Below are 27,306 nucleotides of genomic sequence, written 5' to 3' on the forward strand. Positions count from 1 at the left end.
AGCAAATGCCTCAGGTAATGTGTGCAGGGGAAAAATAAAGAAAACTTTAAAAGAATGGTTTAAGAAATAACTAGAACAGCAATATCTTTTAATAAATTCTACTTTTTATGCACATTCCAATTATTAAAAATTCTTTAATGCTTAAACGTAAAACTTTCAGTTCTTAAATGATTGATTTCTTATATAAACCTTTTTCTTTGATTTGAATTTTAATCTTTCTAAAGCTTATAAAGCTCTGTCCTATCAATCAATTAGTAAATTATTATTAAGACCAAGAGTTTCATACCCAGTAAGAATTATATTCATGAACTCAACTTTTTTTAAAACCAGAATAAATGTTTTGTAATTTCTTCTTTCTTTACCTTACGGTTTGCGGGATACTTTCTTATAAAGTGCCTGACCGCTTGTCGTTTGTAGAAATTGCTTGGGCAAACTTTGGCAATCCGCCAAATTCAGTGTTGTTTGGCAAAGAAATTATCCAATTCGTTTTCGGAGTTCGCTGGGTTCGTTGCTTTATTCGTTGCTGCTACTTTGCATACACCGTCGTCGTTCGATGGCGATTACATTCGCTGCGTGCGGTATCTGCCAGATACGTTTCGTATTGGTCTGTAGAACGATTCTGATATCAGACCGAATAAAAGACACATAAAAAGAGCACTTCTGGGGCACAGGTAGAAACACACAAATCTCAAACCGGCAATCTCATCGCACTCACAGATACACACACGCACACAGTCGCCGAGCGAGGTATCTTTTCTATAATATATATTTTTTTGTTTTCTTCTTTTCTTCCAGCGGAACGACGTTCGCTCGGATCGAGACGCGTTCGTTGACTGAAGTCGGTTGGCCAAGTCGATCGGCGGGATTTGGGATTGAAGCGCGGCCAGCGGTTGAAAGCAACAGGTTGAAAGCAAGCGGCTCTCTCGGTTGAAAGCCGAGCTACTCAGATACTGGCTTACTCAGATACTCGTGCTTAGATACTCGGCTGCTACCTGAGGCGCCCTTCTCGCATTATCATTAGGCAGAATGCTCGGCGGCGACGTCGCCCGCTATCAGTTTAATTACGTATGAGAAAGCCGCCGGGAAAGCGCATTGTTCTCGTTCTCACTCTTCCTCGGATTTCGGCCCGGTTCGCGTGAATCGCGAATATTTCCCAAACTGGATGCATTTAGGTGCATATTTATATCCATACACTGCCTGTCTGCAATTTAAACTCAATGGAGGGTACATGCACTACAAGATTGATGTGAGAAGTCGGGCGAAAGTGAAGTGGGCGGTCAGAAGGTATTCCACATTTTTCTGGTTTAGCATTTGTAAAGAAATTTTAAGTTAAGAAGTAGGAATTTATTTGAATCCTTTTTGTCTCTAAAGGTTTTGCTTTTTAAATACATTGTATTATTTTGCAATAAGTTTGGTAATAGGATTAAAAGCTTATTCTCTAAAATAAATAAGTTTCGTCAACAATGCTTCTGTTTTTAATGAATTGTAGAAAATAAAATATCTTCAATTCTCCACTGATTTTCTGTTGATAACTTTTCTATTGTTCAAAGCACGTCCGTCTACTCAAAAACAAGTCAATTTAAACTTTCTGTTTGTGTACGTAATTGAGTTTATAATATTAATAAACATACAAATTCCGATAGAACTGACCATGATTGCAAAAATATTATCATTTCGTTTGTTATTTAATTAAATTACCCTAATCGGAGTCCGAACTTATCACAAATAAAGCAAGTCAAAGTTCATTTATCTAATTCCCTTGAGCCATCGAAAAGTTAAAAAAAAACCCATTGGCATGCGATAAGCCCTCGCAGAAAATTCAGTAAATGTATTTATTTTTCCTGGAATTTGCAAAAAAAAAAATCAAAGCAAAAAAGGTTTAAAGCGATTTCGAGCACTCAAAAAAGTTATGTTTGTGTTTTGTATCCACAGAGTGTCCGATATCCGCCAACAACCAGTGCATTTCCACGATTTCCCTCCACTAACGTGTGAATTCGTGCAGAAAACATTTTCACATGCCCCCGAGTGCGGTGGAATTTCGAGCGCAGTTACAACAATGAGGAGTAATGGTTGACATGCGGCACTGACAAATATCATAATTGTTGGATAGCATTTTAAATGTGTATTTAATTATTGCCGGCCATGCGGCTGGGCGCTTTGGGAATATTTTTCCTGGCCCGCAGCCATTGTTAATCCATCCAATGTTTGTTAAAATTCCGAGCAAAAACACATGCCATGTGTGGCGTTAATTATAAGTAGAAGTGGAATCGCCGCGGGTCCCTAGTTCTAATTTACATCTAAATTGCTGATGCTGCAGGATACGGCTGGTATCAGGTGAAGTGAAATCAAAGACGCCACCGCCCCACAAAATCCACCCAACGAGTCTGAGGTCATCGAGGTCGGCGGGGAAAACCCGGTGTCATCTAATGAGCCGATCCCAGGCGATGAGTGGGCGTTAAGCGGCCAATTAAGTTGGCTGATGACAAAACACATAAAGCCAGGTGTAATAAAAGTGTAGAGCCATGGTAACTGGCGGCTTTCACAGGCTCTTCAGCTGACTGGGCAAAAGTTTTCAGCTCATTTTTGATGGGCATCGCATCGCCGGAAAGTGGAAGGAACGAAGTTCTCCCGCCAAATGAGCAGATGAGCAGCGATTCGCTGGCGTAGCCTAGCAGCGGAATTATAATTAAAAGTAATCAACGACATTATCAAGGCAAATGCTAAGGCCAGAACACAGACTACAGACTACAGACTGCAGACTACATAGCACAAAGCCAAGGCTAAGCAACGGCACAAGGCAAACATCCAGAGCTTCTGCGGCGCAACAAGTCAAAGTAGTTTGGCCCACGGCTCCGAACTGCTCTCTATACACACCGAAAAACTAAGTGTACAAAAAATTTAATTAATACGAAATCTTCACAAAAGTAAACAAGAAAAACATCATACGCTTTTGATAAATTTATAGTTTACATTCAAATCATGAACATCAAATACGAAACCTCAAAATGAAAATCAAATATAAAACCTCAAAACGTCTTGCGGTGCAAAAATAATTTTCTGCTGACTTTGCCTTATTTGTGATAGGTTTAATCAAAGCAATTTCATTTGGCAACAAAAAGAATACCAAGATTACTTTTAACAGAGTTTTATTTAAATGTTTAAAACAACAAAAGGTTAATTTAGTTTAGGTCAGAAGTATAAAACCAATCATGGTTTAAATTTCTCTGATAATGATACTTAACTCTAATATCATTAACAATAATTGATAGTATTAAATCGGAAATATTGCGAAACATCTCACAATGGTATTCATTATTTATTTTACAAGTCTTTCTGTGTATATTGCCCTTTATATATCGAGGAAGTCGAATGCGGCTAACATTTGTTGGGAGAACATTTAATTAAGTTCCCTCTGCCGGCGAATGATGAACGAGCGCTCCATTAGATTTAATTTACTCAACAAGTATTACCAACATTATCAGTGTTATTAGCTAGATGAATGTGTACTCCCCCGGTCCCCCCTCTCCCCTCTCATCTAGAACCTGCCTCCCAGTTCGTTTGTGTCTGTATTTACTCTCTGTGCAAGAGTGTTTGTTAACGGAAATGAAGTAAGTGTGTTGTTGCTGCCATGCTGCGTCCATTTAAATTTCACAATAAATTTAACTTTGAGGGGAATTCTTGGAACATAGCAGTTATTCTTGCTTATTTTGTGAAAATATTAAAAAATATTGTTGCACTTTGAGCTTATCAAAGTGGAATGGCTTTATAATATTTTATTAGTTAGTTTCCTAAGTATATTTATATCAGAGTATAGCAAACATGCCTAATCTAAAAGTGAAGTACAATCCTCAAAGCAAACAGCTTTCGCTGAATGCTGAGCTTATTATGCCGCTCAGCTAACACAAATTGCACTCGCAGGATGTCAAGGATATCGGTGCCTTTGCAGCGACAAGCGGGAAATGAAATCGTCGAAGCCGAAGGAGATGAGAAGGCTAGATAGACGACCGTCTAGGGAGCAGGATATCAGCGCTCTAAAAGCACACGTTGATTTCCACGTTTACTTGCCAGAAGCCAAACGGTTCGCAGATTGATTGCCAAGTGTTCGTGGGTACTTTGGCTAATGGCCCATCCCTGCGCCCTTTAAGGATTATTATCTTTGAAAAAGTAGCAGCAAACAATTTAGTTATTTTTGTAGTTTAAAATTCTAAAACAGGTTTAATGGTTTTACGAAAAGAATTTAGATTTCACATCAAAAATATACATATGTAATCTTCTACTTTGTGATAAGAATTACTTAAATGATTTTCCTGGATTTACATGATATAAAATTGCGTTAATAAGGCTATGAAATTCTTTGAATTTACAGACCTTTTTGCATAGGTTTCACATTACCAAAATCCTTTGTAAGGATCCAACCCACCATATTACACATACGTATTCACAAAGCGATAGACTTAGTTGGCTTAATGGCTATGCTTTCATCAATTTTTGTCCCAGCTGGATCGATGTCCACCCACGGGTAAAAAGTATAAAGGAAGGACATCGCAGGACCTGCCACATGTGTGACCCGTCGCTCGACAGTCGTTTCCTTTCGCCTGTTGCCAATCTCCAATGGCGCTTTTCAATTTAGCCATTTCCGCCCCAACGGTGGCCGACATGATTAAGCAATCAGGGGCGACCGAAAGGCGCAACACCCGCCAAATGAGCCAAGTTAACGAAAGGAATCGAACGCGGGGGAGTGGGAGCAGCCAACTTTGTTGCCGGCGGAAGGGATTTATGTGTTTAGATTACTTGAGCCGGCAAGGCCAACGGAATCGTTTATATGTTTATATGTTGGCCGCAAAAAACCGTCATTAAAGTGTACTAAGTAAGGGGAAAGGCACAAGTACTCTCATGCGATTCAAGTCGCCAAAGCACAAGGAGTCATTAATGACCCTCATAAATTTTTAGTGCCTTGCTGTGATTGCATTGCGTAATACATCATAAAATTAATTAATTATGCAGCAGGAAAGTGGGAATCGATTTTTTTCTCTAAGGGTAATTTATAAAATTTTTTCTTACAAAGGAGACATATATCATCTCCTTTCATCGGTTATTAAAATACAATTTTCGTGGACAAGGAAACAAATTGTTTTTTTCCCATAAATCAACAAAGTTGACAGATTTCAATGCATGTTAATATTCTTTTATTTGGTAGTCATTACTGCCAATTTTAAATATGACATAAAAAGTGGCAGCTTCAATGCTTTAAGGCTTGAAATGTCGTAATGGTAAATGGTAAATGGAAAATGGTAAACCGAACGCATTGTATCGATTCGTAGGCCTTAAAAATAATTGTCTAAAAGCGAAAACGTGTACGAAGAGCACTGTCAACGAATGTCGCTCGAGAGAAAAGAGAAAAGGAGGACAATAAAATTGCTTTCCATTTTGTGGCAGCGTTGGCGTGACAATGAAAACACTTTTCAGTTATTTGAATGCCAATGCAGCATAAAACTCGCTACGGTCCACCATTTCTACCCCACCTGTTCCCCTCCGGCTAACGACGCATTAAAAGCGGGTGGAAAAGCCCTGGAACTAGAACAACAAACAATACACCACCCAGGGTCACGAAATACACTCGCTCGAGTGGATGCCCAAGAAATTGAAATGCAGGCAGGGGAAAATCCAGTTGAATGGGGAAATTCGTTCCTCGGGAAAAAAAAGGGATTCTGTTCGGTACAGTAGAAGCTCACTCGGCAAACTATAGCTGCAGTGGAGTGGAAAAGGTTTTTATACACTTGAAAGATTATCAATAAATAAAAGCCAATCGAAAGATGAAAACTACTTTCGATTTTTATAAAGAAGTTTTAATTCCCTGAAATCTTTTATATATTTAAATTCTTTAAATGGGTTTCCCCTGTAAATTCGTGTAACAATAAGACACCGTCCCCCAAAAATGTGAACAATTTTCCGCGGATATCAATTTGGAACAGCCGGCTGGCAATGGCAATCCTGCAGGGACTAACAGACTGGGTGACTGGATGAACGCCAAAGGCAGACGCGCGTGATTTGTCGTCGGAGAACCGCTAGGTGAGTCCCAGCATACCATACGTGCACGGGTATCTATCCCAATACGAGGAGAAGAACTCCGGAGTCCGGAGAAGGAGGAACATAGACCGAAGCCGAGCCACCGCAAAATGTCGAGCCATAAATTGCGGTCTGCAAATGTGCGATACGTGCGTTTCCGCAGGAAAAAGCCACTCGGCAATGGCATTGTTCTTTCCTTCTTCTTTTTTTCTAGGTCAATAAAAAGCTTGTTCCAAGTGCATTAGCATCTGCATCGAGTGGCAAAAGCAGGTGCATTGTCTGCCAAAAAACTTCTGTCTTCTTGGCACGTTTAATTAAGAAAGCAGAGGAAAACCGGCGAAAAGGTTAAGGAGATGGAAACACCTGACTTAGTTAGTTGCAAAAGTGCAGTAAGACAGCTCGGCTCTGTGACGAGTTTCGATTTAACTTACGAAATTACATAGGGGCAGGAGAGAAAATCAGATGAAAGCGTCCTTCGGTGGAGGGAAATGCGACATTTTCGTTGCTGACCGAGCAAAAAATAAGCTAGTCAGTGAACATGTTTGCCACAAATTCTGGGTTGCAAATTTGGCTACATTGTCAGAAAACTGTTTGCATACAAAATGAACATCTGAATAGGAACACAGAAGATTAACTCTTGATTTTGATAAGGGATAAGGTGGCAAGTGTAGTAAGCAAAAAACTTTTATCAGTATAAATTCGTTAAACTGTCACTAAAACAGCTTTCAATACTTTGTTTGGAAAATAAATTTAAAATACTTTAAAATCTATGGTTCACATAATTTTAACCAAAACATATTTATAGCAACCTGATAAAATCAATTGAAAATGTATAATTTATTTTAGACATAACATTTTAATTTAGTCTTTCTAAGTTAAGTAAATACTTAAAAATATCTCCAAGTTTCCTGGCATTTCCCACTCACCGAAGGGCACTTTTAAGTTAATAAAAGTTACAAATAAACTTGACAATCACTTACATCATTCTGGTGGCATCCCTCTGTCGCACGGACTCGTCCCGATTGAGCACCTCGATGATCATCTTGCGCTCGTTCTCGGACAGATTCTCCAGCACCTGGGAAGTGGCCACCGCCAATTCGGGACCCAGTGCATCGATGGTGTCCACGGGGATGCGCTCCACGCTCGACTCGCAACTGCTGCCCATTGTTGATCCGTGGAAGCTGTACGGCGCCATGCCACCGCCCATGCTCATGCCCATGCCACCCACCACGCCCATTCCCATGCCGCTGGCCATGCCGCCCCCGACTACGCCCACTCCCATTCCCATGCCGGCAGAGGCAGCAGATGCTGCGGCTGCTGTGGTCGGCGCCGTGCCACTGCTGCTGCTGTTGCTGCCGTACTGCAACATGCTGTTGCTGTTGGGCTCCCCGGCGGCAACTACTGCTGCTGCCGCCGCCGCCGCCGCTGCTGCTGCCGCCCTGTGCTTGTTGTTGGCGGTCTGGGTGGGCGTGGCAGGGAGGCGGGCACTGCGTCCACTTGACATGCTACACCGATTTCCAAACGGGGACACTGCAATTCCAGATTCGATTTGTATCCCACGGATGTGCGTGTGCGTATGCAAATAAAGGGAAAACGGCCGCGGGGTCGAAGTTCGAAATTCGAATCGAATGTTCGAGGCTGACTTTATAATTCCGGAATTACGAGCTGCCTGTCGGCGCCTTTCGGTTTGCCCTAAAATTTGATTTTAATTTTGTGTTGCTTTGTGGCCCAAATGCGCATCATCCTGCCGGTTTGGCCAATCGATACCTGTAAAATAACGAAAATGTTTTTCCGTCAATATTCTGAAAGTTAATGCTTATGCAAATTGAAATTCTGCCCCAAAACGCAGTGTTCAAATCCCGGTTGGTAGATCTTAGCCTCTGGCTTTCACCAAGTTTTTCCTGCTCTACCAACTGCCAATTAAAATTTCTCAATGTGCTGCAACGCCCGCAGTCGATGGTTAAATTTCGTTGCATACTTCAGGGATTTATGTTTCTCGAGTTACTTAATTTGCATTGCCATTTTATACAGTCTGGTTTTGAGGATAGAAACGTAATAGTAATAAAGAAACGTAATAATATTTTATTACTTAAACTAGTAGAAAAAATAATAACAATTTCAATTCCAATAAAATTCTGCAACAGAAGTAATAAGATTAGAAACCAAATAAAACGTAAGGGCATCAGAAGAAATGCAAATGAAATTCAGAAATCGGCTTTGTTTCGTACTTTTCAATTATGTCAAAATATTAAATCGGCAAGAATCAAAATCCATCCGGTGGTGACCCAGTTTTTCAGCCAACATGCTGCATAAGCCATAAACACACGACATGATTAATTGAATATTGAACACATCGGCATGTTGCACACACCTCTGCACATCGAGGGGCATGCCCCCTTTAAACCATACAAATGTCCATACGCTCGATTACGTGAGTACATATAGTATACTAGAATGTGTGGATTGCGGTGGCAACAAACGCAGAAATTCACGCTCCGCACTTAGTTCGGATTTTAGATATGTGTAGGTAAAACTTTGGTGCAAGGGTGAAAGTGTGTGTACACAGCAAACATTTGCGCTTAACTACCAGGATGAAAGACCCAATAAATTCAAGCCTTTGCCAAACCAAACTGCCACGTTCGTTCAATAAAACCATAATGTCATATTATTAGCCGACACAGATTGTGGGTAATTGGTTAGTAAATGTGTCAACAAATAAATTAAAACTTAACAATTCGAATGATAAATTAAATTGGCAAGCATGAGTTTTCACGGCGCTTATATAAGCGTAAAAAATAACAATACATTTTGCGCAATATGCATTTATTTTAAAATAATATCTTTCAACTTTTCTGTGCTTCACAATTTCATAAAAATTGTAAGCCTGGTAAAAAACAAACAATGTATTTGTATGGAAGAACATATAAAAATTACTTCATATTTGCATTTTTTCTTTAAACTTTTACTTTGATAACTATACATATAAAATAATATTGTATTTGTATAAAAATTCCGGGGTCCGCTTCCACAACAAAATAAATTCATAAAAAATATTTTATGTTCCATTTCCGTGCATAACGAACCAACAGCTTTTTTAAACACCTTTTTATGGGTAGCAAAATTGCATTCATTAATATCGTTTTGTTTTTTGCATCACTATGCTGTTGCTTCGGAAACAACAGAATTTCATTATGGACCTATAAATAAACTTCATCAAATGTGGCCTGTTGCATGTAGGCGTTGGCAGTGATGGGAACTTTTTGCCGGGTTAAAATAACTTCTGAGGAAAATGATTTTATTGAAAGTTTTTTAACAAGGGTTGGCATAATAATATACGGAAATAGTGTTTCACAACTTTTTATTGAATTCTCGCTATTGAGTTGCTGAAATCCGCATGACTGATGGTATTTATATCAGCTATTACCCAGCTAAAAAAGTGAATCCTTTCCCAGCACTGGTTTTTTGCTACCTGTCTTCGGCAGAGCCACCTGTTACCTGTTACTGGCATTCAGGTGGGTGCATTCGAGTGAGGTTCTCGACGGCTTTTGAACAAAAGGCACAGTTCTCCGTTTTCAATTTAATTTCGCTGAATAGTTCGGACCACGTGTGTGTGTGTGTGCCGGAGTGTATGTATGTGTGTATTTGCGTGGGCATGTGAGCAACAGTAACAGTAAGAGTCAAAAGATATTTAAATGACAATGACAGTTTAACTGTTGCGGCCCAGAAAAGGACAAAGGAGATGCTTGATTGGCAAGGGGATGGCGGAGTGGAGGGAAGGGGAATTCTGGTATGCAAGGACCAACTGTTTTATCGACTTGTCATGAGTGTTACACACACACTCGCACATCACACACATACACTCGCCAAGACGCCTTCCGGCACTGCTGACAAAAGCGCTTTTACCCAGCGAGCGTAGGTGCAAATGGAAAAAACAGCACAAAATTGAAAATGTCATAAAGTTACGCCAGGGATATGGCGAACACGGAAAAAAATATAAACAAAATATTAGCATTTTAAATCCATGAGTAAGCTTATTACTCTTCAAACCTTCCTGCTTCCTTAGATATTTATGATATTTCAGTTTCCGATAATACACATTTCTTTATTTCTGATATATGTATATATTTTTTTTGTATTTTAACTTATTTTTTGTTCAGTGCACGCGTGTATCCGCGATCTCGCTAACCGGCTGACTGACAGCAGGACTAAGGACACGCGATAGCTATGACAGCACAGCATCAATTGCGCTCGGCTGGCGCTGCTTAGAAGATGGGAATCCTTCCCAGCTCTTCCCCTCCCCCTCCCAATATCCTGCGTCCCTGTGATGGATGCATCGCATGTGCAAAACTGATGCCCCACTGCGTGCGTGGAAAATGTAATTAAGCATTTGAAGCTGCCACCTGACTCATCGTCTCGGATTCTTGCAGCACAGTGTAGCGCCAGAGAAAAGTTTTTTCAAAATTTGAAATTGCTAGAAAAAAACTTGGAGAGCTTCAACACTAATACGAAATGGAATATGAAATGAAATGAAAGGTACCAGCAAAAGTAAACTATTTATATATTTTATATATATTTGATAAGCATTTGAGTTCACTTCAACTTGTAAGAAATTGTGTTATTACTTTCTTACGGAAGGTAAGCAATTATTTTTGTCTTGTTAATTCTCGATTCCAATGTTATTGTATTGACCTCACGTTGCTCTTATTGAAAATATCAGGGACGCAATGGGAAGAAAAAGAGGTGCCACTACGTGCTGGCTGGCGACGTCTTGTGTGGCTCTTTTTAATTTACACTTGCTGAATTTTTAATGATGCGTATGCCAGCGTTGCGTATACGTTATGTGCGAAGGTCCTGGAAGCGTATTATTCGCCACAGCACACCCAACGCTAAAACACACACACACAAACACGCACACTGCATAACAGGGATCCGGATAAAAGTCCCCCTCGAGAGCCAGGTCCAAATACCAAATACTGAATGCGCCAGGATGCCAGGCAACGAGTGTATTGGCTATTTTTAGAAGGGCAAATCCATTGAGGCCGACAGACAAAGGAGACAGCTTCCGGAATACGCAGCTCGATCCTGGTAATTGAATTTGACTTGGCCCGACGACCATCAATATTGAGACAAGGATGCCACAGAAAGGCCGTGACGCCTCATCCGGCTAATGGCCGAGTGCTGTTCTCGTTCCGTTTTGTTCGAATGTACGAGAGATTAAAATGCACATTGCACATACGACATGTTGGCCGAGCATAAAACGAGCACCGAACTGCATTGCATAGTCATGAATAAGCAAAGCGGTAGAAAACAAGCAAAACGGAAACAGCGTGTCTGCATTTCAATATTTCACTGTCATTATCAAACATCTCGCTGGGATGGTCACAATCACAATCTGGGCAAACATAAGACGGTCCGGGGTCAAAGTCAACCTCCGGAAAGCAGGAAGCACAAAAGGGAAGCCAGGACATGTCGAAGGATACAAGCCTGGCTGTCACATCTTAGATAAATATGCAACAGTCTGCCAAAGCGATGGGCAGACAAGGAATCGGGGCTCTAGGCTTCTTCGGAGCTGACACACGTTTAAAGGATTTCCTATGAATGCGAAAGTGGGTCAGTGAGAAATTCAATAAAATAAACGAAGAGTTTTGCAAAAAATATTGTTATTTATTGCTTAAAGATTTCTCATATATTTGATTTATTTTATTATATATACTTTGGATAAAATAAACATTTACAATAAGAATACTGAGTTTAAAATCAAACAAATGGAAACAGGCCTTTAATACAAATTTTATATACTATAATATTTACGTTTTTCTATTTCAAGGATATATCTGCAAAGCTCAATATTTGTTACTTAGTATTTAAAAATTTCTTTTTAAATTTGTTATTAAATAAATAGCCGTTTTTGCTGAATTCTTCCTATCATTTGCCCCTATAGCCATTTCACAAAGCTGACTAAGTGGCTCATTGGCCAGGCTGACACACGAATCGGGAATCGGGCTCACAGAGCGCAATCAATGTCAAAGTGTCGCTTAAGCGAATACACAAAAAGTCCATGGAATAAAGATAGATATGAGCTGTCGGGATGGAGTGAGTAGTAGAGCCTTGAGTGTGCGTACTTCCGGTGCTCTAGTCTATTCCCTTGCCCCAATATCGCCTTAAGCTCTGTGTGGTGGGGGCATATATTACTATAAAATAAGCGTTAAGCATGACGACAAGAAGGTCGGAAAACGGCAGACTAGGGAAATGGGGAAAGTCTTGTTACACACTCAGTACGTATGTATGAACATTAAGCGTCTAACTTGCTGGTGTCAAGTGCTTGTCGACAAGGTTGTCGCTCTGGTTCACAATATTGACTGCCTGGCGACCAAAGGCAACTGGAAAATGGGGTTTTCCGGGAGGGGGAAATGCCAAGCCAACTGTGTGACAAGTGAGAAGTCATTTGTTTTTCGGCGCAGAGTTCAAGCCCAAGGATTATGACTAACATTTAATCCTCTTACGAATACAAAGCTGTGGTCAAAATAATATTACGAAGTCATGACGACACAGACTCATGGTGTAAACAGAATAAGTATTATTTATGTCTGCAAAAAACTTCTTGGCAAATTCTCTACTTCAGAAAATAAATAAAATAGTTAGATAAATCTTTTTTGGCATAAAACAATTTATAGTTGGCTTTAAGCACATAAAAAACTGGGTACGGAATACCGAATCAATCAAGCCATCGGACGACAGGCTCAAACCTTTTGATTGCCGAAAATCTCTTATAAATTATTCCCTTGCTAAGTAGTAAATAATTTACTACCGTCGGGCGACTTTTTAGAACTTCCAAGTTCACAAAAAGTTCGAATTTGGAAAATCGATTTTGTGTCAATGAACCGTTGAGTGAAAATCCAAAACCACAGACGATCCTGATGGTAAGCCTGTAGGGGAAATGTATTCCTAGTTTGTGGTAGCCACTTGCGTGACTGGGCATGCACCAATCCCATGACCCTCATGCACTGATTAAAAATTAAACAACATAAATACGGGCTTAAGCAGGGCCCAAAAACATCTCCGAGGAAATCCACAGCGACAACAAATCGAAGGCAATCCACATACGAATTACGGATATAAATATTTAAGAGGTGCAACTGGTTCCGGTTTCCATTTCAGTTGGAGCTGCGGTTGAGTTTCAATCACTAAGAAAAAGATTTCGGAATAAAGTACACGTACAAATACGTTTTTGAAAGCTTTTATAAGTGTTTTATCTTATTAACCTCGCCAGTATTAATATTTAATTTATGCTGCTTGTTTTTAATTGAACGATTTTTAATAATGTTTTCTGTTCAGATTTACGCCCTGCACACAGGAAGTGCGAACATTTCTTTTATGAAAACCCATAACACTTAGCATATATGAAATTCATCAAGAATAAAAGGAAAAATGCATATATATGAAGCCCGGAAAAGACGACTGCACACGGTCAAAAGGATGCGAAGAAAAAGGAGAAGGGCAAAGGGAAAGCTCTCCTCAGCCCCTTGTCATTTATTATTGGGTGTGCTTGTGTGCCGCTGTGCTTGTGTGGCGGCTTTTGTGGCACACGGGTCGTATGATTTATTTAAAATACAAAAAGACAAACCCAACACCGCTGAGAGCAAAACTGCAGAAGCAACGGCGACAAAAAAAGTAGGTCAAAATGCGTGCAAGTGAGCAGATGCGCTGGAGATTAAGTGGTGGAGGGGGTTAAGACAAAGGGCGTCAAGGGTTAAGTCGCCGACAATCACTCTCATTGTTTCAAAGGACAGCCAGGCCGCTTTAATAATCAACACTCAACCGCAATGTGTCGGGGTCAAATTTAAATGCGATTCAAAGGAATGATTGGAATTAACTAATTATGTCTTTTCTTAATAAACCTAAATTAATTTAAAGTAAACAAAATTCAATACTATGTATGCAAAGTAAACACACATTACTTCTTTTAAACAGAATATTAAAATGAACAACAAATTAAAACTAAAGCTTTTTTAATTACGAACTACTGAAATGACAACCAAAGTTAATATGGACAACAATTAAAATTCGCATTAAAATTGTTATTACAACTTAATGATGCGAGCAAATTATATGTTTGGTATGGATGTCCGTTAAAATGGAATACATTAAAATGGAATATAAAGTTGCAAAAAATAAGGTAAATTGTTGCCAACAATGGAAAAGGGCTTTACGACGACTGACATTTTCTGGGGAAATGTTTATGCATTAGGAGGCACAAAAGGCAGCCAGCCAAGCAGTTAATGGTCCAGCCAACAACAAAAGCCAGGACCAGAACCAGACAGGCTGCATCCACAGCTCCTGCTCCGTTCCGCAGGACATGTGCGGGCCAATCGATGGGAACATAACCAAATCGCATTAATTACGCTCCAACAATTGTTGCGCCACAAAGCTTAAATGGCGATTAAGGGCAACTCGTTCAATAAACGCGAGGCTGCAAGGACGTTTTATTTTCAGGGGGTGCATAAAGGGAACAAACTGTTGCTGCTCCTGGCCGAGATTCACTCTCAGCCATCGTCTCTGACAATTTGTTTAGCCCTGTTTGTCTGCCAGTGCGCCTCTGTTGGTGCTTAAACAATTTCCGGCATTAAAACCATTTGTTGCTACATGCAGCGTTTAATTAAATGACGAGCCGGCACACAGAAAGCCTTCTGTTTAGAACTGCATTGACCACACAAGTGCACAGAGAAAAATGCAAGAAAGCTGGTAGAATTATTATACTCTAACCATATTGAAATTATTGACAAAAAATGAATTTCTTTTAAGGCTTTATAATCTATCATTAAAGAGTTAAACCTTTATAAAACTCATTTATTAAGTGCATCTTAGGTCTGCCTCATTCTAGCTTTTTCTCTCAGTGAACGACATCGAAGACAGCCGCAACTTGGACTGCAACCACCATTGATTTGTGTCTATATTTGCTCATTTCAGCTAGCAACGAGCTACATTAGCATAATTATGATGGTGCGGGAGGAAGGTCTCCATCAGCCACAAAGAAATTACGTGTCCGTGCTGTTTATTGGAGCGAAATGTCGAGCGTGGGAGCAGCGACCAGCAATTTCATGCTATAATTTGTTTTAAATTAAATGGGGTCAATGTTATGCAAAATTTACTCAGTTGGCCAAGCTAGCGATGCTTCAGCTTTCAGTTGTCTACTCAACTTGATGACCAACTGGCTGTCTTACTGCGGCTGCTGTGGCTTTCAGTTAGGACACCCAAAAAAAAATCTTATAACACGGTTGATTAAAAAGGATTAAATAAATAATTCATCCAAAACTATGATCAATTTTGAAGGTTTCCAAAATTTGAATAGACTACTTACAAATTCATTTCTATGTTTTAAAAGTCTGTTATACATATCGCGTTTAAAATCAATTAAGAAGGGTTGTAGCTATTAAAATGTAGTTAAAATTAATAGAAGTATACAATGTAATCGAAAAGAATTTCTTAATGTGCACAAACATCGTAGCGAGTCATTAACGTGTGCAAATATTGGTATATGCAAGGATGTGTGGGCGTGTTTCACTTGGCTGACATTGGTGTGAAACTGACGAAGCGTGGCCAGCTGCCATTTTTGGGCCCAGTTCGCCAGAAGGTCAAAGGCAAGTGCCTGCTCAGCACTCCTGCCGTTATGATTTGCCTCCTTATGACCAAGATGAATGTGTAGTATGCGCTTCCAAAATTATTTGCTCAGCGTTTGGCAAGTAAATATTGAGTTGTGGAAGCCACAAATGCACACGTCTTCAACTTGTTTGAGTTTCGCCAGGCTAAAACGATGACAGATGGCACGAGGTGAGCTGAGCTGAGTTGAGTTTAGTTTGGCATCAACTCAAAGTGCCCAATATTATTTCTGATGAGGTCCGCATTAAATGTGGGTCTTGGAAAAATAATCAAATGGTGGTAGGTTTACCGAAAACATTGTGGAGGAAAATAAGAGCTATTTTTTGTATTTTATGTGCCAAAAAAGGTATGAAAGGGATCTAAGGGAAGCTGCCTTTGAGTTTCCTTATATTTAAACATTGCGGGTATAGAAATTACCAACGAGAAAAACGCTCTTTACTTAACTGGCATTAATATCGGATTTTTCACACCCGTATTCATTTCCTAGAACTCCACTGAAACCATTTGTGTTTTCCTATACTTGCTACACATCAATCATCTGGCACGATTTAATAACCCGAATTGCTAAAGGCAGCTGAACATTCCATGTCCTTTTTTGAGTGGAATCACCTCCCCTTGGACTCATTAGCGAACACTCCTGGAACCTTGTCCTCACGACTGCATCAAATTATTCCCAGGCAACAATTTCAGATGATATCCACAGTTGGATGTGTATAAGGATACAGGCATGCAAAGTTTTATGCCCACCGGCGTTGTCATTACCAGAAGGACTTGCCACGATACAATGAGTTTTCTTTCTTCCATTTCGTTTTTTTTTTTATTTTTTGTAGCTTTCCCTGTTGTTTGCGGCCCTAAAAGTTTTTTGTAAAATTTCAATTTTGGTGCGTCGGTGTGGCAGCACCCCTCGTCCTGCAAACTCATAAATCAAAATGTCGGCGCAAACAAAAGCCCCGAAAATGCCCCTAAAAAGAATCTGGTAGAATTCCGCCCCAAATGTCAGATTTTCAGTTAGCCGGTGTGAGTGGCCAACATATGGTATGGCTATAGTACACATCGGTCACCCTACAATCAATTAGTTTTGCCGAACCCCAGGAACCAGTTGCATGCCAGGATATTCGGACGATTAAGCAAACATAAAAGAACCCCTAAAAGCAAACCGCAAAGTGCATGCAAACCCTTTTAAAAATTTCCAGGGGAGAGAGACAGTGGGAGCTAAAATTTCGTTGACTTGTTGCCTGGCCAAATAAATATGCACACAATTTAGGAGATTACTTGGGGATACGGCAGGCATCAATCTTTGAATGTCACTGAGCACGAAGAGGGGACAGTAACGATGGATAATACTTCCCCCTTACTGAAATGTGCCCCATTTAGGGGGATTTTTTGCAGGAGGATGAAGGGACTGAGTCGTCATAAATCCATGTCAGCTTAAAAAATACACACGCCAACCGTCGACAGCTCTTTAAAAAGTCATTTAGCCAGCAAATAAATTTGCCAAACTGCAAATTTGATGAATGTTGGGGGTTCAGAGAAGAAACCGAAAGTGGAAAATTTGTGGGAAACAAAAATTTGGTCCAAAAAAGTGCAAGCGAAACGTTATCATTAAATAATACTGCAAGTGATATATCATTTTAAAGCAACAACATTTTATTAAAATTGTATTAAAAGCTAAAGATTAATATCCGTGTTATTCCCTTTGCCCAAAATGAGTTTAAATTGCAATTTGATGAGCGAAATTCCCTCATTTTACGAAATGTTTTACGTGTAGCATTTAATTTGCATAACGGTGCTTACTGCATATTTTATTTTTTGGTAATATTAAATATTAATTAGCAGACAAGCACGAACCGACCATTTGTTGGAAAAATGGCGACCAAACTTTACGGTCGAGTGTGGGAATGAATTTATTACTGCCGAACTAGCATAATCACATTTGCGGAACCAAAAGGGGCCGCAATTATCCTGGCTGGAGTCCTTTGTCCAACTGGGACTGGCAACGAGTTCCAAGCTGAAACTGGCTTTGTCATCTGCCCATCACGAGTGTGTTGGCCTGGTGCAATAAAAATGGAAATTCATTTCGCTGCCTCCGCAGAATGCTCACTTGAGCAGCGCGATGCCACCAGCCACTAATGATTAAATCGATATCTATATCTGGATCTGTTCTTCTGGGCCGACGCACAGCTGTCAGATCCTATGAGCCTGTCATCCTTAAGGACCCCAGATACAATGCCGATTGATTGGGACACTTCGGCTTTTTGCCAATGCAACGAGGACAATAATTCGTTTTCTCGGTCAAACGTTCAGTACTAAATTTTCCCTTATTTTGAAATTTTTTAATATTATTTTCCACAAAAGAGTTCAAAAAAACTTAAAACTGTAACCTAAAAGGGGGATAATGGTTTTAAATTAAACAAAACAATGAACTCCAGAACCAAAAATCACTCAGCCAAATTAAAAATCACAATCAGTAAAAAAAAAACGTGACAAAAAAAAATATAAAATACCACCGGGATGTTTACGCAATCGGTACAAAAAATTAAAAAATTTACAATGCAAAAATTGCTTAAATTTTAACGCAACCCACAAAGTGTTTTGCAGAACCCATTTTGCATTCCGCAATTCGAAAATGTGAAAAATGTCACGTCAGGCCGAGCGACACTGTGACAATTTGATTATTTCATGTCAAAGCCAACACACATTTTTCTTTTATGCATATTATATTACACAAACAAGGCCGAAGAGAACAGCAGCCACAACAAACTGATGCAAACAAACAAACAAACATTTGACTTGGCTGGCTTTAAAAAATTGTTTGCTTTGCGGCCAGAATCTCGATGGCAGCGTCGTTACATTTGCATGGCAAGCATCATCTCCGCTTCTCCACGCGGCGTATGCGCAATTTTTGCCTGCTTAATGCATGGGGAAGTCTAGCTAAAGCTGCCTGGCATAAATTCAAATACACTGGCAGGCATTCCTTTGATTTCGGGCCCTTCCTTTTGGATTCGTGAGCAAACAAATTCACATTCAAGCGGCGGAAATTAAAAAAGAAACGTGTTGAAAATACAAGCACCGAATTTAATAATTGAATTTTGGGCTGCACTTTATGCATATACAAAGTAAACATCAGTTCGAGCTTCAGCTATATGGTCTGCGGTAGGAGTTTTGAAATAACAACAAGTCGGAGCTTCCGTTTTAATCTAATTTAATGCTCTTTTTATTCACGCCCCAGAACACCCAGCCATAAACTCGGTGGTTTATTTTTAAACTTTTAGTTTTACTCAGCCGGGTCATAAAAGTTTCGCCTGTGCAGTTTATGTTGCATGTGTAATTAACACGAAAATAGATTTGCAAACGGAATCTGGCTAGGAGAAATATTTTTCACTTTATAGTTGACTATCAAATGGTTCGCCGGAGTCTGTCAACCAGCGTTCTCCCCTTCGAAGAGAATGCGGTTTGGTTTGGTGGCGTCTATAGCGAAAACAGGAGCGTTGTATAGAAGATCCACAGCCAGGTGGGAATTAATGAATCCGGCTCCTTTGCCGTGAAATGTGTATTCAGCTTCGCTGGCGGGAATGCGATGGAACCAGAGAAATTCATTTGTCTAGTGTGACTTCATTTATAGGCCCGTAGTTGAGTCTATGGCCCACAGTAATTAGGGCTTAATTAATGTGAAAATCGATTGCGCTGCAAATGAACTCTGCTCCACATATTTTCGGGGAAAATGTTGGGCTCGGCCCAGGCTGTTTTGCATGGGCGTGTCGTGGCAAGCAGATTAATCATTAGTAAGTGCAAATTGTAATTAAAATAAATCAGCCATTAAAGCTCAAACGCCAACAAAGGCAGGCCGATCTCTTCAATTTTGATTCGCCCGAGGCACACTTTGTGGGGCTTTGTTGTTGCTTTACATCTGGAAAAGGAAATGTGTGCCTTTCCGTATTGTTAATTGGCAAACTTTGGCTATAATGTTGGATAATGCCGTTTCCAATTTTCAATTAGACTCAATGCAGCAGAAATAATACCTTTGTTGGGCAATTACCCATGATTGCTCTCTGTTTAAGTTGAATTTATTTCCTTAATTAAACAATTTATTAATGACAAACCTATACTGACTGTAGCTTAAGAGAGTGTCATTTCGGGATGATATTCAATGGAAAATATAATAAAATGAAAGAAATAATAAATAAAAAGTAAAATGCTAAAGGTATTTGCACAAAACTTTTACCCAAAATAGCAAGCCTTGAATTAATGAAGAAATCAAATCAACTGAATAATTTATGGAACACACGACGGCCCAATGGCACAGACGGAGATACAAATTTAAAAGGCTACCAACACCGACTAATAAAAACTGCCTCAACAGCTGATGACTTTCCCAAGTCGCAGCAATTCCAACAAATCTCACAGATTTCCTACTTGTCCCCTTTTTGGGTTGCACAAGAAAAATTTCCTTTTCAACTTCGGTAAATTTAGCACGAGGAATTAAGGCTGGCTCCATGAAGGTTTAATTTAAAGTAAAATGGTTAAGGCAAACTTAAACTTTAAAACTTTTTGGATGGAAGAGTGGAAACATGTTAAGTCAAACTTTTCAGCGTCCGAACGAAAAACATTTCACTGCACTTCCCTAAAAGTAAATAATGCAAATATCCGTAAAGTAATACAAATAAAACAAACACAATGGGAACCATTTGCCGCAAGACTGAGTCGGGGAAAAAATAACATGGGGCAGACAGCATCTGAAACTCATCAGGCGATTTTAATCAGAACAGGCAAAACACACAGCAAAAAATATATAAATAGCTACACAGAGAAAAATATACTTTTATTTTTACGAAATATTCTATTAACAGAAATTTAATCCTATTATTCACTGGCCACTGTGACCAGCTATTTTCTCTTAAAAGAACAAATATCCTGATGGATATGAAGGATCTGAATCTGTCACATTTCATTCATTGTTATTATTCACTGACTCATTCTGACAGTCACATTTAATAAAGCAATATTTGCCCAGTGATTTTATTCAGGGAAAAAATATCCTGATTAACCGAAAGTAATAGCGTGTTTTTATAAGATCAATCATTTATGCGCCACATAAGAAGCTACTTTGCTTACAAATCAACACATTTTTTTCCGTATATGGCTTGCGTGAAAAGGATCCCAGCGTAGCATAAATGCAAATGGCAGGGACAAAAGGCAAGAAATGATTATGATTATGGTCGTAAATTCATATACCCGGAGCCACATGAATATTAAGTGCGTGAAGGCAACAAACTTTTCCAATGAAAATGTGCAGACAATTAAAACTTTTCACTTGCCTCCTGCTGACGCGCCGAGTCGATGGCGCGTTCCAAGGGCCCGAAACTAACGCGCTAATTGTTTCCTAAGTGATGCCAAAGAACGGAATTAACATATCAGCCGTGCGTGGGTATTAAGCGGCCAAGGGAAGCGTGAAGGAGCAGGTCCTTTTTAGCGACTTGAAATGCCGGCGCGTCTACACAACCGAACCGAAGGGTTTTTCGAGTGCCGAGCGTTGCGAGCTTACCGAGCAAACCGAGCACGGCAAAGGACATCTGCGTTATGAGCGGAGGGCCACGGCCAGGACTGCTGAAACAGCCAGGAATATGCCAGCCTCGCACAACTCGGCCATCGGCTCCACTTCGGCTAACGCACACATATAAAGCACGCCGAATGTGTGCGTATCTGTGTGTGTGTGGCAACTGTTGCTCTTTTTCAAGTTTATTGGCTCACAAGTGTCAAGGGAAGTACGTATTAATGGCAACGTGTTGCAAGGAGCAGCGGCAGCAACAGCTAGCTGAAAGCGTAGTAGATTTCGCAGTTAGTAGGGCGTGAAATAGTAGTAGACATAGCGCTAATAAGGCAGTGGACCAAAACTTGACAGAACGGTGTGAAATAATTAGTAAGATAGATATTAAACAAAATTATCTAAACATAATACATGTATGTGTACTCTTAAGATTAAGATTTATTCATCTTTCTAATCGTTTGGTAATATTCTTCATTCTTTAAGAAAATTAATTTAAGGAAATCCCTAAATATTCATCACAGCAACGTAAGTACACTTTATTTTGGGACAGTCTTCTATTTCGATGCTAAAAGGAACTTACTGTCATCATCACCATAATAATAAAATCCCCCCATAACCTTTATAATCCCCCCAGGTATTCCATGTGATATTCCATTTTGGATTTCTGTATTCCGCGCCCCATCGAATGGTAAATCGATAAGCTAAGCCATTACTTATAATATGATGTTTGGCGGGTAAAAATACTTGTAAAATTGCATGACCCGGTGATCAACAAGTCTGGCAACGCCACAGGTCCACGAAAACGTCCGCCCAGGAGATATCCTTGCAATAAACGGGGACCAAGGACCTCTGGCACACCCTGCCAAACACCCGCAAGCCCACAACCACATTCATGTACATAGCCGTATGCACGTGTTGGCGGCCACGGCTGCGGCTTTTCGCTCAACTACAGCTGTCTGCTGTCTGTTGACCCACTGTGATTGGCCCTGGCAAGAGGCAAGTGCCGCGAGGGGCAGCTGGCTGAGGTGCTGCCTTAGTGCTGCCTGGTGGGTGGCTGTTGGGTGGATGGTGGAGCCGCGGGTGGCTCGTAAAATGCGAACAGATGAATTAAAGTAGCGCTCGGCCATGGGCCACAGATAGCTGCAGATGCTTTTCGCACTGAGCATGCAAATGGGAGGGAAACACGGCGGGAAATAACGTTGAGAAAATAACTGTTTTACAAAAGGTTTTTGCATTGAAATCTTGGAATTTAAAAAAGCTTAAAGTGTAAAATTTTTAACTGAGTGCCGGTAATTTCCACACTTAAATTGCTACTTAAACTACATTTTTAAATTACCAACGCAAGCAAATCGATTTCTTTTTCACAATTGTGATTTATTTTTTTGTGGTAAATAAGCAATAGTTGAGAAGCAATAGACAAACTTGTACATTACTTGAGGTTCCATAATATTTGAAATTGTATATGTAAATTAATATTAAAATGCCTAGAATCATTGTTGTCTTAGGCCTCAGATTCCTCACTGATTTCTCAGTGTCCGATTGCCGGACCATCCCCCATTTGGAAGCTGGCAACAACAACAAAAAAAAAGTGTAGCACACTCCCGGGGGCACGGAGTGTCTGCCCCTGTTAACGTCTGTGTGTGCTTATTCTTTGCGGGGTATTCTGTGTGTGGTTTTCAGCGCGCTTTGCAACTCAATAAGTTGTAATTTTCTTGGAATTTTATGCGCCGGAACAGGGACAAAAACAGAACTTCAGCGAATGGAGGCGAACACGCGCGAATGCGCAGCGGAAATTGAAGATGAAAGTCAAGCAGATAGCAGACACAAAACACTAAACATTGAACACCTTGAAGGATGCGTTGGAGCCCCTGAAATCCTTCGATTGCAGATTGCTCGTTAGGTTGGAAAATCGAAAAATTGTGCAAGCCGGGCCTGATTGAAATGCGATCTTGAGTGGGTGCCAATCAAAAACTCCTGACTGGCAAACTGTCCAGACAATTAGTCCGCTTTATGTGGTTTATATGCCCTATGCGAGCCATGGCGACATACCAGTTAACAGCTTTAATGGCTGGCATAAAAGATGCATTGCCAGCCCGACGAAATCTCCTTTATTTGCATTCCGAGACACTTGGAACGACCGCACGTGGATGGCCAAAAAAACTACAAGTTACACCCGACGGACAAAAACGGAACAGTTCAGTCAAATAAAAAAACGCTCGAACCGAAAACGAGGCAAAATCGCGCTCCAGACGCGTTGTGAACGCGCCAACAACAATCCAGGCACTGAAAACGGCAGCAGCAGCAGGAACAGCTCCACGGGCACCAAAAGCACCATTAGGTCCTGGGCGGCCAAATCGCGCTCACTTACACAATCTCACACAGCAACATAGCTGCTCTGCCAGCCTAAACTGTACGAAAAATGGTTCTAAATTATTTAATAAGTAACGGTTAATGCATTGTAGTCTTCAGACAGCCAAAATATATATTTACAAAATTATTTACATATATATTTCTTTGTGCTCTTGTTTAAATAAAAACTATTTTTCAACACAAAAAATAAAACTAACAAAACGAACTAAATAACGAATAATAAAAAGATTTTTCTGTGTGCATTTCGTGCTCCATTGACTCAAATTTCACAACAACTACAAAGGCTTTCAGGTGAAGCACTCGCAGTAGCAGCGACAGCAACAAAAACTTTGTCCGGGGACTGCGAAGGGTGAGAGAGGAATCTTAACTGTTGCTCCGAGAGAGCAGTCTCCCAGGAGATTAAGAGAACGAGAGAGCGCCGCTCAAGGGTACAAGGTTCGGTGTTGCCGTGCTGCACCCACACTCCCACTCTCTTTAGTTCTCTCGCGAAACTGTTGCTCCTCAGCTTTACGCACAAAGCTTTCGTGGCATAGTTTTTTGGGCTGAAAGGAGCGCGAAGCTTTTACGTAGGCGTTTGTTTATATTTTCCTCCTGGCCGAGCATGTGTTTTGGCTCACACACATTACCCACTTACACATACACACGCACACTCGTGCCAGCACTCTGACACATTAAATTCTCCATGTGGCGGCACTTGAAGCCGAGTTATTTTCCTTCTTTTTTTTTCCTTATTTCCTTTTTTTTGTTTGGCCGTCTGAAAAATGACGTTGCTTGACCTCAGTGCCGTCTATTTACGGCTGTATGTGTGGGTAAGAGCCAGTGTGTGTGTGCGAGTGTCTTTTGTTATTCTAGGCCACAACGAATGAGTTAATTTCATGTTCTGCCCCCAAATTGTTGTCCATTTTTCATGTCCCTTTGTTGCACCAGCGGAAAGCAGAAAAAGGGCATCAAAAAATATGTTGGCCAACTTGTCTTTAAGTGCCTAAGACATAAAAGAATTTGTCTCACAAAATCTCCGCAGATTTGCTTTAAAACAAACTTAAGGACACCCACTTTTCAAAAATTATTGCTCTATTCTGTTTGTCTTCGTTATTTTTACCTGAAATTGAGCTTTGTTAATTTCTGTTATATTGGTGAAAATGTCTCCAAGCTAATATGAATACTTCTTAAAAAGCTCAAGAACGAATGATTTAAGACCCACCCACAGAGATTTTCTTTTGTTTGCTCACTTTTCGCTTCCCATAATTCATAGGCCGACTCATTAGGCATTTTCTTAAGCCCGAATTTGCATATTTTTGGCAGCAAGCAAACCAAAACGCACAAAGAATAAAACAGAATGAACGTGAAAACGAATCAAAACAAGGACAGACAACAAAAAACAATTAATTAGAAGGATCTCTGTTGTATTCTGAAACAAAATTCAATTAAATTTGTTACAAACCAAACAAATGGCAGACAGAGGACAATTTATTAGGCGAAATGGCTGGCAAACAAATGTTTAAATTTAAATGGCGCCTTCGGAAAGATGGTGTACATTTTGTCATAGTAAGGGAATTATTTCCGGCTTCACTGTTGAAGAACGACTGAATGCCAAACAAATTAAATTGTAATTAATCATTAGGTCGATCCACCCCCTCTGCTTTCAGCCAGCACGTGCTGAGCGACCTATGACAACGTTCCACGGCAGTAAAATGTCTGCCAATTAATTACAAAACGCATGAGAGGCCAGATAAGAGCGGCTGCCATTAAGGATAACGCCGGAGACGACAAACAGAGACAGCGAACAAAAACAGGAATTGGGGCACATGGGCAATTAACACGCTGCATGTAGCGTGTACATCTGTGCTGGTGTATAAATTAATTGATTTTCTTGTGTACCCTCTTGATTGCCGCCGGTTAAAAAAGAGGTGTAAATGGCCATAAAAGTTATAATTATGTTTAAACAGATTTTGTGTTCACTTTACGATTTTCAAGGCAGTTGAACATGTTAAATCTTTAATATTAAACTTGCAATTGATCCAAATTAGATACATTTCCAAAGCATTGAACACTGCGTATACGTAATTTGATGTACAATTTAGGCTGAGCAGAAGATGATATGAACATATACCAATTAGGAGACTCGTTTAATTAACAACATTTATGTCCGAATTAAACCATAATATTTCTGTGCTATTTTGAAAGCTTATTTCAGGCACACAAGTCAGGAAAAACCTTCTTCCTGAGGTCAAAATTGATTCCTTCGTGTTTGCCGTCAGCTTTGGGTTGTTGCCTTCTGTGTAATTGTCAATGCTCGTTAGCGACATCTGATTACTAAATACTGTACTTCCTTTGGCTTTTCACAAATTGACTTCTAATTGAATTGTTTAGTTGTGTTTATTTTGTCAATTCCACTTGGTTAAGTCGGCGGTGTGAGACTGTTTTCCTAATTGAAACTAATTGAAAATGTAAGGGTTTCAATCATTAAATTCTAAGTGTACACTTATAAGGAATTATGGGTTTTATCACTCCCTTAAAATTTTGATAAATTATCATTCAAATGAAATTTATTTTTGACATAAAACGAATTAAACATTAACATCGTTTTCACCTTTAAATGCCTTAAACGTATGTGTTTCGCCGCTCAGCAAGATCATTTATGATTAACTTGGCCAACACAAACGAAACCCAGAAATTGGCTTACTTCAATATGTGTTAAACATCCCACGCGTCCCCGCAAACAAACAAACAAGAAAACCCACGAAACAATGAAACAAAGCAAGCTGAACATTTTCTGCCACTTGTGCACTTGTTATATGCACTTAAAATAATTTGAGAAAGACAGAGGTAATTAAAAATAAAAATATATGTATATAATAATAATAATATTAAAAATGAATTATTCTATATTAAAAAAGAATTAAATCTAAAATAATATAAATTAATTAAGATATTTAAAATTTATTTCATAAACGTTTTCATTCGTTTTGTTATATTTATTTATTAATATCCTTTAAATTTATTTCTGTAAGTGATTGTGGATGTGGGCTAAATTTAACTGTAATTGTAATGCGTCCACACTGAGGGTGTTACATTCTGGCCGCCAACTGCCTTTGAAATTCCCAGGCCAACTACAAATGCGGCGGCCGATGCTGTCGGTATTTGAATTTTTGGAGGGCGGAAAATATGGGGAAATGTGGGTGTTTTTGGGTAGGAAAAAATGAAAAGGGTGAGAGAGGCGGAGGATACACGTTCGTGCGTTTTGTTACTTGTTGTACATTCCCAACACCATTATTCCTTTCATTTACTCAATTTTCGTGCTTTTCATCCTTTATTGTTGTTTGCTCGAGTGCCGTTATCATTTGTCGGTTTATTTTGCGCCATATGTGGCAAGGGATACCGCTCCTCGGCTTTTTCCTTTCCCTGCTTTTACTACATTTTGGCCCCTTTTCTTTTTTTCCCTCGATGAAGAGTGGGCGCAGTTTATGCGCTCAGCTCCAGTGGGAGCCCCAAGGCAAGGTGTACCTTCTTTTTGAACCCCATCGATGAAAAAAAGAACTAAGCTTACCCAACTTAACTTGACACATAAAAAAAAAAATAGTACGAATTTAAGGAAGGATAATGGGACATCAAACTCCAATATAAGAACTTAATTATAGTCTTACCTTTTTTATTCAATTAAAAACTCC

General features: G+C 39.8%; 1 protein-coding gene across 2 annotated transcripts in view; it reads right to left on the reverse strand.

Annotated features, from left to right (window-relative positions):
- Positions 1 to 7,659, reverse strand: part of LOC108098822 (synaptotagmin-like protein 4) — a 59,787-nt gene extending 52,128 nt beyond the window's left edge. Inside the window, exon 1 of one of the 2 annotated variants that reach the window (XM_017201977.2) lies at positions 7,047 to 7,659. In XM_017201977.2, the coding sequence (XP_017057466.1) occupies positions 7,047 to 7,570 (524 nt within the window). In that variant the 5' untranslated portion in view covers positions 7,571 to 7,659. The remainder of the gene's footprint in view (positions 1 to 7,046) is intronic. The other variant, XM_017201975.1, reaches the window with a different exon arrangement.
- Positions 7,660 to 27,306: the final 19,647 nt, after the last annotated feature.

This window comes from Drosophila ficusphila, unplaced genomic scaffold, assembly GCF_018152265.1.
Source record: "Drosophila ficusphila isolate 14025-0441.05 unplaced genomic scaffold, ASM1815226v1 contig_791, whole genome shotgun sequence".
Classification (NCBI taxonomy): domain Eukaryota; kingdom Metazoa; phylum Arthropoda; class Insecta; order Diptera; family Drosophilidae; genus Drosophila; species Drosophila ficusphila.